Source organism: Euphorbia lathyris, chromosome 5 (genome assembly GCF_963576675.1).
Source record: "Euphorbia lathyris chromosome 5, ddEupLath1.1, whole genome shotgun sequence".
NCBI lineage: Eukaryota > Viridiplantae > Streptophyta > Magnoliopsida > Malpighiales > Euphorbiaceae > Euphorbia > Euphorbia lathyris.
This window is the reverse complement of record NC_088914.1, coordinates 4936180-4948060: the sequence shown is the minus strand read 5'-3', so window position 1 is coordinate 4948060 and position 11881 is coordinate 4936180. Positions and strand designations below refer to the sequence as shown.

At 34.2% G+C, this 11881-nt stretch overlaps 1 protein-coding gene across 1 annotated transcript; it reads left to right on the top strand.

Moving 5' to 3' along the window:
• The first annotated feature begins 1481 nt into the window (after positions 1–1481).
• Positions 1482–3643, top strand: LOC136228903 (exocyst complex component EXO70C1). The gene has a single exon (XM_066017399.1). The coding sequence runs from the start codon at positions 1646–1648 to the stop codon at positions 3524–3526; it is 1881 nt and encodes a 626-aa protein (XP_065873471.1). The 5' UTR covers positions 1482–1645; the 3' UTR covers positions 3527–3643.
• The last annotated feature ends 8238 nt before the right edge of the window (positions 3644–11881 follow it).

Here is an 11881-nt window from a genome sequence, read left to right as displayed (position 1 = left end):
AGTTAACCATACATTTTTTTTTGTTGAATTGTCTAAAATTGTTTACTGTTACTAATATAGTGACAAATACTAACAAAAAAAAAATGTAGAAACTACTTCAAATTATCGACAAATTTGTTTAGAATGTATGTTGTGACAATTAAATAACAATCAAATCAGTTCATTAAAATTTTTGATAATGTATGGCTAAAATCGATCTTACTTGAAAACATTAAGATTAAATTTGCATCATTTTATATGTTAGAGTTAAATCTCTACTTCTTAAAAAAAACGTTAAGATTAAATTTGATACTTATCCATATTTTAAAATATAGTGACTATAACGTAAATAGGGGTAAAATTGTATAATTATAATTGGGATAAGGTATAAAAATATTATTAACATTTACAGTGAGCAATTTTACCCACAATATTTAAAATGGTGCAATTTTACCCCTAACACTAGCAAGTTGGAACAATTTCAAAGATTTTATAAAACACATATATTTTGTTTCTTACTCTTCATTGATTGCATATCAGTTTGTCTAAAAAAAAGTTTTCATATTTTTTTGTCCAACTTGTTCAAAAGACTGTATATATGTATTTTTTTTTACGTCTAATCATATGTTTATGATATGTGAACAAGTGATAAACCTGTGAAATATAACTGATAAGATTCACAAGTAAGAAAGACAATTTCATGAATTATTTTTCAAATTTATCTAACTTAACAATATTATGAGATAAAATTGTTCTTACCTGTCAATATTAAGATATAAAATTAAACTATTTTAGATATTAAAAATAAAATTGCTCCTATTGGTCTGTATTATTATTATTATTATTTTTTTTGTTTCATATTATAAAAAGTAAACACTACTGAAATTAATTTCCTCTGTTAAAATTTACTTGGCATAATATCCATTTGGATCCCTAAATTAAGACTTCAAAATTAATTAGGACCTTAAACTATCAAAATCATCAATTGAGTTCCCATTTTAAACAAAATCTTCAATTGAGACCTTATCGAAATCATTCGGTTGAACAGTTTTAAACTCTCTTCCTTAAACCCATTTTGAACCAATACACATATTATTACAGTTTATATCAAATAGTCACAGTTTCAGATTTTAGAATAGGATGAGAACTCAATTGATGATTTTTACTTAGTTTAGAGATCTAATTGATGATTTTGATAGTTCAGAGTTCTAATTGACTTTTTGAAGCTTTAGTTTAGGGACCCAAATGAATGTAATGCGAATTTACTTTATCCCTTGGAATAAATAAATATTTTACCTTGTCACAACTACCAAAACATGTGCACCTCAACATATTAATTTAGAATAAAAAATAAAAATGTGAAAAATAGTGGAAAACATGACCTTCTCAAAAACTGGTCAAAGTCAACTGAGAAAAATATCCACTTTCCACGAAAATTTAACTGTTTATAACTCAAAATATCACCTCACTTTCTCTTCCACCAAACATCCCCCAATCCCTCTTTCTTTTCATCCAATCAAATTTTAGCAAAATAATTCAAATTACCCACTTAATCTAAATAACAAAAAAATTATTCAAAAATTAAAAATTTCCCAATTTCTTCCTTTTTCCCTCTGTATAATTCCTTCCATTCCCATATTTCTTCTCTGTTCAGAAATTCCGATCAATGGATAAAATCTCCGGCGAAGAAAATGTGGGACTTGGAAAATTGGAATCAACGGAGGCAAAATCCAATGGTGGTGATTCCGACAACTCCGACGAAATTCCTGAATCAATCGTTCCGCAACTATTGGAAGATGTCGACAAGTTTCTCGAAACGTTGCCGGAGAAAACTCAGCCGCCGCAACTTCCCGATTGCGTGGATTCGTTGGTGAAGGTTACGGAGAAGATGATGGCGGAGTTTAGTCAATTCAAAAACATCCATGAAGAAAGCGAAAGCGAACGGCGGGTGTTGATATTCGGGTGTTTGACCCGGATTTCGAAATTGATAAACCGGTTAAACGAATTTAATCCAAATCCATCGGTGGCCGGAATTCTTAATCGGGCGACGACTGTTTTGCATTTAGCTATGTCTTTGTTAGACAACGAGTTTCGGACAATGTTGGACACGTGTTTTGCGTTTTATAGTCGAACACCGAGGGCAGAACCGGAATCGGAATCGGATAACAAAGCTGATGAGGATTTTCCGTTTTATACGGAAGATACGTTAGAGAAATTGTCGAAAATTGCGACGGCGATGATTACTTTAGGCTACGAAAAGGAATGTTCGATGACGTATAATATGATTAGAAGAAATGCATTCAATATGGAATTGGATAATCTTGGATTCAACAAAATTAGTATTGAAGATGTTCAAAAGATGCATTGGGAATCTTTGGAAGCAGAAATTATTTGTTGGATTCAACTTTTAAAGCATTGTTCGTCGGTTCTTTTACCGAAAGAGCACAGTCTTTGCGATTCTGTCTTCCACAGATTCCCTTCTGTCGGTAAAGCATTATTCTCCGATCTTGCGTCAGCGATTATCGCGAGATTCTTGAATTTTGCTGAAGCGGTGACGTTAACAAGAAGATCGGCCGAAAAATTGTTCAAATTCCTTGATATGTATGAAACATTGAGAGACATAATTCCGGCCGTCGTTGAAACTTTAGCAACAGGGATAAAACCGGAAGTCTACACTGCAAAAACACGTCTCGGAGAAGCAGCGGTGAGCATCTTTAGCGACTTGGAAAACTCAATCCGCTCTGACAATGGGAAAATCCCGGTCCCCAGTGGGGCCGTACATCCGTTAACTCGTTACACAATGAATTACCTCAAATACGCATGTGAATATGCCGTCACGTTAGAGGAGGTTTTCTCATTGCAGCGCCAGAGGAAAGAGAAGAACACGGCCACTGGAGAACCGGAGAAATTGGACGGAGAAATACCAACGGGAGCAAATGAAGATGGCACGCCCAAAACATCGCCTTTTTCGATGCAACTTAATACAATAATGGACTTACTCGACGATAATTTGGAAATAAAGTCAAAGCTATACAGGGACACGTCGTTGGGGTATGTTTTCTTAATGAATAATGGTCGATATATTCTACAAAAGATCAAAGGGTCAGAAGAGATCAACGATATAATGGGAGCCACGTGGTGTCGTAAACGTTCGTCGGATCTGAGGATGTACCATAAAGGGTATACACGCGAAACATGGAGTAGATTGCTGAACTGCATGAGTCTCGATGGACTGCAGAACCAGGGGAAAGTAGCCAAACCGATGTTGAAGGAAAGATTTAAAATGTTTAATAATGTAATTGATGAGATTCATAGAACACAAAGTACTTGGGTGGTTAGCGACGAACAACTTCAGTCGGAGCTTAGGGTTTCAGTGGGGGCGCTTGTTATTCCTGCGTATCGGTCATTCCTGGGGAGGTTTCAACAGTGTTTTTCGTCGGGGAGACAAACGGAGAAGTATGTGAAGTATCAGCCGGAAGATATTGAGAATTTAATTGAAGAATTGTTCGATGGAAATCCGAATTCGGCTTCTAGGAAGAGACCATGATTGTTTGTTTTTTTTTCATTTGCTATGTTTTGATTTTTATCTGTGATTCATCGTGTATTCTAATATATATTTTTTTAAACTTTTTTTTTATATATATTCTGTTAATGCCAATGTGAAGTTATTTGAGTTATGTAATTATTATTATTTTTACATTTTCTTGTGAAAATCTTGTAAATTAATTTAAAATCTTGTAAATTAATTTTGTGATATTTTGTAATAAATTAGGTTATTTTGTAGTAGTGTCTAACCATTGTTATTATTAGTTGTATTTATTTTCAAAAATGTTATCTATAAATATTCTCAATTCTAATAAAATATTATATAAAAAAATTATAAAAGATAAATGAAACTAGTATTTTTTTTCAAATTAATCTAAATTCGAATCGAGCAAATCCATTTCGAAAGGTAAAACTCTCTTACTGAGTATTTTAAAATGCATTTTTATTTCCAAGATTCAAACTTTTGTTGAATCGTTAAATTGATGCAATACATTACACGAAACTAGTCTTAATAAATAAAGTTATAAGAAAAAAGCAATTCAAAGAAGCTCTTTCAATAGTTTTTATAAATAATAAATGTAGATATCTTTTTAAAAAATAAAAATTAAAAAATTAATGCAGATATAGAAAATATAAAAAAAATTTAGGGGAAATAATTTATTAGTCCCCTAGTTTTTACCTAACACATTATTTAGTCCCTTTATTTTGAAAAACACATTTTAAGGTCCCTATCTTTTACCAATATTAACTATGTGGTCCTTTTATCTATTTTTTTAGATTTCTAACCGAACATATCTTAGCTTTTAGGACAACCACAATACAATACAAGTTGACCATGTTACTTTGTTATTTTATATATGTCTATTTATGTTAAAATAAAACGGTTACAAGTCTAAAAAAACTAGACAAAATGACCAAAGAGTTAATATTGACAAAAGTTAGGGATCTTATAATGTGTTTTTCAAAATAGGAAGACTAAACAGTATGTTAGGTAAAAAGTAAGGGACTAATAAATTATTTACTCAAAAATTTATGATTACATTAAATGAATTTTGATGTATTTAAAAGTTCAACGCATAATAATATACAGCTTGAAAATACAAAAGAATATTTTATTGTATCTAATGCTTATATGCAGCCTTGAGAACTGTCTATATCAAAACCGTTGTTTTATTTGTAAACACAAATATAATTTAAAAGTTTATAACAAAATAAATGTCATTTTTAAATCACGTCCATTTAAAAAGGTTTATAATTATATAGTTGGATTTTAATAATAAGCAAGAGCATTTTTGTCTCTAAAAAAGATACATTTACATATCCACATAATACATGTCCTTTAAATCAAATTGCAGTATATAATGAACTTAAACGTCAATTTATTTAACTTATAAATTGTTAAATTAATAGAAAAGCATGAAATATTCACTACATGATTTATGGTTTCGATTTGGACAGAATGTGCAAATATATATTTTTAAAATAAAAAATCTTTTGCAATTTAAAATAATAGGTTTTATTAACTAAAATATCACCTACTTTTATTTATAAATTTTGAAACCACGTGCAATTTTTTAATATTTCCAATAAAAATATGAGGTTTAATTTGTCTAATTGGAATATCGAAGACTCTTTTTATTTAGCCTCCAACATTTATTGGTTTAAGTGGACAATATTTACATGATATTACGCCTAATTATTATTGATATCAAGGCTAACTCTACATATACAATGGGTTGGTTAGAGTATGAACCAAACAGAAGATGGTGGAATAGTAATAGTCTTGTCTTGAGGGGATGTGCGTAGTGGCTGATCTGCAGATGTCGCCCTCCTCTTGTGGTTCCGCCCTTATTAAAAGGGCATTTTGCCTCCCTTATTAGGTTTTTCGTTAGCTCTAGAACTTGTTTAAAGTGGTATATTGGTCGTATGAATTTCTTTAAAATGGTATATTGATCCCATAAATTTCTTTACAAGAATCTATTGCCTCCTAAACTTGGTTTGAATGATATAGTTTTTTTAACATATTTTGCAAAAAAAAAAGGATAATTTTTTAAAAAAAATAGTGTGGTTTCACGCTTTGCAGATCTGTACTTGTGGTTTTTTTACAAGGTACCGATCTTCTTCCTTTTTTTAAAAAAAAAAATTTAAATCACAAGTAGCGATCTGCAAAAACGTGCAACTACAGAGTTTTTTTTTTTCAAAAATACACCATGTCACGTCATTGTTTTATCAATGTTAAGGGTTTTGCCTTGATTCTGCTAACGGTGCAAACTACAAGGTTTGTTTTGACACAGGTACCGATCTGCAAATACGTACAACCGTACTGATTTTAAAAAACGTAAAACCACATGTTTTTTTTAAATTAACCCCAAAAAAATCAGTAAGAATCCTACCCCTCCCTCTCGAAATTCTTGTTCGCCACTAGTTACATGGCGCTAATGTGTGAGGTCTAAGTAAGGAGCGGATCTAAAAAGATGATGATATGGACAAGAATGAACTGAATGTCATATAAGAAAATAAAGAGAGATTTATTGAACTATAATAATAAAATTTGTTTTCTATACATATAGACATGTTTTAAAGCTGTAAGACGCAAAAAATGAGGCTTGGACCAAAATAGACATCTACATGACCCTAATGACTACGGTGAATTTGGTCATTCACCGTTGGATGTAGACTGATTAAAATCCTAAGGTGGAGATTCAAAGCATCCTAAGACTTAAATTTAATAAGCCTACATCTAACGGTAAATGACCCAATTCACGTGGTCATCAAGGTCCACGTGAAAAATACTGTATTGCAGTATTGATGTATATATATTACACAAATTTCATTAAGATTATATTGATTAAATTTAAAGGAATAAGATCCAAATTACCTAATTGCATTTTTTTTTGGAAAGTGTAGACTTACTCTTAATGTACAAAATAGTAAAATTTTACTTCTAACATTTTCAAGCAAGATCAAGTTTTTCGTACCTAACATAAAATGTGAACGAGTTTGTTTGGTCGGTATTTAATTGATACATTGAACCTTCTAAATAAATTTATCGATAAACTGAAAAAGTTTTTTGCATTTTGACAGGTCATTTGCAGTGGCGGAACCAGGACGCCGGATGACCCGGGGCTCAAACATATCAGTAAAAAAAAATTTAAAACGTAAAAAAAATCGAAATTAATTGTGCGATTGACGGTAAATTTTCAAAGTGCAGTCCGTTAGGGTTGGGCAAAATTTTTTTAGCCTCCAACACATTAAAACTGTAAAAGTGTTATCATTTTTTTTAGAAAATAGCATTGAACTAATAGAAAATTAAACATGTTTAATTTTTTTTAATGGTGAAGACATAATAAAAAATGAATATCAAATATGTCTATTTTTTTAATGGTAAAGACATAATAAGAATGAATATCAAATATGTCTATTTTTTTTAATGGTAAAGACATATTAAAAATGAATTCAAAAGTGTTATCAAAATAAAAATAAAGAGTCCAATTAAATTAATTAATAATGTTAACATGTTTTTATAATTATTGAAAAATAAAATAAAAATAAATAAAAAAAATTTTAAAAAAATGAGATTGGAGGGAATTGAACATAGGACCTCTCAAATAGAAGAAAACATTTTTAACCATCTCATCTACCTTTAAACATTGAAATAATACTACATAGAATCAATATAATTCTCTCCAAAATATTACGAGACACCATTACTATTTTTTTCTCAATTCTCCGGTCGCCTGCCGGGGCTCGAGCCCCCCTAAGCCTCCCTTGGTTCCGCCCCTGGTCATTTGTAACTTTGTTAATAACGTAATGAACATTAAAACAATTTTTTGATTAACTTATATATGATAAGCTGATATTTTAGTATGTTTTTAACTTTGTTAGTAACCGAATAAATATTTTAGAGGTAATTAATGTTTGGAATATCTGATATGACAGTCAACTCATAAGTAAAATAACAATAAATCAGTCTGTTTAATTTTCTATGAGATAAATCTCGGGTCAGTGTGTTAGTTGGAACAAATCTGAATTATTTCTGGGCTCCTTTGTTTCTTCTAGACGTGGCAATCGTCTTGCTGATATTATTGGTATTCGTCAAGGGTCTGTTCCATTTCGCTATCTTGGAGTCCCTTTGTTTTTTGGTTTACCAAAGACACGACATCTGACTAGTTTGATGGATAGGGTGCTTGCTCACTTTGCTAAATGGAAAGGGCATTGTTTGTCTATGGCCGGGAGAGTGGCTCTGGTAAATTCTGTAATTACTAGTAGCTTCATTCACTCTTTTTTAGCATTTATAAGTGGCCCTCTGCGCTGCTTACACGTATGAGTAGGCATATGAGGAATTTTATTTGGTCTGGGTCCATTAATTGCAAGAAGCTTGTCACTGTCCCTTGGAAAATTTGTTGTCAAAACTTCAAGGATGGAGGTCTTGGAATCAAGAATCTGTCTATTCTAAACAAGGCACTGAATGGAAAGATGGCTTGGGGTCTTCTTCAAGAAAAGTCTCTATGCTTTAACTTACTTAGAACTCGTTTTCTCAATAAAGCGGGACAGTCACGACATTATATCATGAATTCTTCTATTTGGGGCTCGATAAAATCCATTTATTCTGAAGTTGAGCATCACTGTTTTTGGTGGATTGGTCAGCACTCTGAACTTAATTTTTGGAATGGGGCCTGGATGTGTCCTTCACTGGCTGCACAGGTTGGCCTATCTGCTAGTCAACAACGTCGTTGTTTTGATTTGGTGGAGGATTATTTGGATGGTAATAATTGGCATAATCTGCCTGTGTTACCTGCGGATGTGGAGAATAGATTGCGGAATATTAGGCGGGGTAGGGACGATGTTGATATTTGTGTTTGGAAGTCTGCTACGAGTGGGGTTTTAACTGTTAAGCTCCTGTACGCTTGGCTTAGATCTCCTCCTACTCAACAGCCTTGGAGTCGTTTTTTAAGGTGTCAGAGTGTTCCTCCTACACACTCGCTTATTGGATGGCGGGCTTATCTTGGGTATTTGCCAACACATGATCAGCTTCAGTTGCGCGGCTGTCAAGTTGTTTCTCATTGCAGTTTGTGCTCGTTAGATTCTGAAACGTTGGACCACCTTTTTATCTCATGTCGGTTTTCCAAATTTATTTGGCATGGTGTTAGCTCATTGTTTGGAAGACGAATTAACACAGACTCGACTCTTAAGAATCTGGTTGATCATGATGTTATTCAACGTTTCAGTACTCAAATCGCTGATTTATGGGCGGCAGCAATTGTTAATACAATTTGGGCTCTATGAATTGCTCGTAATAGGTCCATTTTTGAGGATGAGAGGGTTGATACTTCCGTCACGCTGAGACGGATTTGGGGAGTTATTCGTGAATCTGCTCACACTAGACGGGGCTCCGTTTGGAATTCGCTAGTTGAACTTCAAATATTGGGATTGAAAAGCGTCTTGCTAAGGCTCCGCACATTACTCCGATATTTTGGCAACCACCTCCGAGGGATTGGATTAAGATCAATACTGATGCGTCTGTCACGGGTGCTCCTGGTCCTGCGGGTTACGGAGGTATTTATCGCTCGTATACTAGCATGTGCCTTGGTGCGTTTGCCTTTCCGATTGAAAGTTCCTTTGCTTATCTTGCTGAACTATCTGCTGCTATTTATGCCATTGACATGGCTATCAGCAAAGGTTGGCGGAAAATTTGGCTTGAAAGCGACTCAATGTATGTTGTGCAGATGTTCAAATCTAAATCTTGTTCGGTTCCTTGGTTGCTTAGACAAAAATGGTTCAATTGTATAAATCAGATCGATTCTGTGGCTTTTGTGGTGTCTCATATTTTTCGTGAAGGAAATCGTGTTGCAGATTCGCTTGCAAATTATGGACGGACGGCAACAACTTCGACTTGGTGGGATGTTGTCCCGGATTTTTGTGGATCGGTCTTTTTTCATGATCGTGTAGGACGTTGCGTTTATCGCTTTTCCTAATTCTTTGGCTTCATTTTATTTTTTATTCTTTTTGTATTATGACATTTATTTACTCTTTTAATAAATTTGGTTCAGAGCTTTTTTGGGTCTGTGGTGGGGTGCCAGCATAGCTGGGATGTCCGCCGCTTACCCTTCCTCGCTAACCAATCTTTAATCAAAAATAGTATAAAATTTATCTTTCTTACCAATATTAAAGATAAAATTTATAAAATTTACACTTTTTCAACAAAAAAAAAAACCAATAATCGTTGAGAAAAATTTGGTGTTTTTAGGTTCTGAAAAAACAGGACCGTATCCACTGAGACGAAAACGCTCTATCTCCCCTGCGTTGTCGGCGTTGATGGGTTCTTGACCGATCCCTGCGCCTCACCGCTCGCCGCCTCCCTGGACATCGCTCGCCGCCGCCCTGGACATCACTCGCCGCCACCCTCGGTCTCTGCTCCCCGCTCGTCGGTCTATTGAGATCGGTTTTCTGGTTTTTGTTTTATATTTGACGCTCTTTGTGCGTTCTTGGCGTTGGTTTTCTGAACCGCCCCCTTCATCCGCCGCCGCCCTTCCGCTTGCCGCCGCTCTTGTCCGTCGTCCCCTGCGCCCACCGCCGCCCTAGGTCTCCGCTCGCCATTCTTCCTCATCGAATCATTTGCGATCTGATCTGCGTGCTGTTGATCTTTTATAAAATAATTATTTCTGAACCTTTCAAAATTAATTTTAATTTTTGAATTGTGGCTTGAAAATGATTCAAGTGTGCAGACGAAATTAAAAATCCTAGTTTTCATGGTAGCTGCAAAAGTTATATTTGAAGAGGAATCAGAACAATTCGATCCCAGGAGTCTATATTTGGATTAGATTAATTGGGTTTTGTTGTTTGATTCTTAATTTTAAATTGAAAATTGTTGCTTGAAAATAACAATGAATTCTCTGGACTGTTTTTGAGGTGGTCGGATTCGATCAGTGCTTGCCGTCACTGCTCCGGTGATCATGGCTCTTCCTCCGGAAGATTTCCTTAGCATCGAAGTTCTGTTCAATCCTAAGCTTCGTTTCGCTTTAGATTTGCCTCATCGTCCCATTGCTTGTGACAAGCCTATTCCGTCTTTTTCCTCTGTTCTTAAACGAGGCATTTTTGAGGATCATTGTTGAGCGATTTCCGCAAGTGCACGGTATACGCTTATAGTAATAAAAGATATCGATCCCACAGGGAACGCTTTTTAACAAAAACTTATTTTGAATTGGTTTAATATACTTTTAAGATTTATTAGTAATGAAATTCGTTAAATCGGATTTGGTTTTGAAATTGCTAGAATGAGAATTAGATTAGAGTATGAAAATGTTAGAAAATATTCTGATTTAAGAATGAATTTGTAAGACAGGAACGCTTAGTACTTTATAGAAAAGTAAACAAATGTATTTATTTGCATTAAGCAAAGAAAACAACTTTAAACTTTGTATGAATTATAAAGATGAAATGAATGACGGAACCTCTAATTATTAGGCTTTGAACATGACAAAACCCTTATCCGGGATAATTGCCCTTAATCAAATTAAAACTCTACCGAGATAATAATTTGCCTAAGTGTTCAACAAAGTTTCCTTGTAAAGATTTTGAATTAAACTACGTTTTAATGAAAACACCAGCATCAATCCACTTCGGATCCTTTACCAAAGTGCTGCATAAAAATCTATCGAATAGAACAGACTTTATTAGATGAAATATAAATTGATACAAGTTTACAGAGAACAAGGAGCATGGAAACATTCGACGACTTGCAAGTGAACGGGTTGTCAATCTTTTCCTTGGGTTTCGTTAGAGTTTGTCAGGCTCAGGGGCGGATCCTCTACTCAATCTTCTCGTTGAATCTTCGTAATAGAGACTTGGTCGGTCTACTACCAAAATGAAAACTAAATTGGAACAATGTCTAAACGCTACTGAATTTGTTATTATTGAATAAACAATGTGTGTACATCATATTGCTTTTTACAGAATCGAAATCTAACTTCTGAATCACTTGACTCGGAATTTCTGCATAAATTCTATACTAATCTCTTTCTTCTACATTTTTTCAACTCTCCATCAACTCTTTATTTATAGATATTGAAGAGTCTTGATTGAAGTGTCGTGTCCGTTGTGAAGGATCATATCCGTTGTGAAAGGACGTCTTTATCCACCCGAACGATCGCGTTTCGTCGAAAACGAAAGTGTGCAATTTGGCTTCTACAGATTCCTGCTCTTACCAAGAATATTTAATTCTCTACCGAGAATGGGGGAGCATCAATTGGTCTTCGAACGAAGGGAAGGAGAAGCTGAAGGGAGCATGTCGCGATCGAGAATAGGGGGGCCGCGGTCGCGGCACGGAAAGTTTTTTGTCGTTTTCGACTTTCGTTCT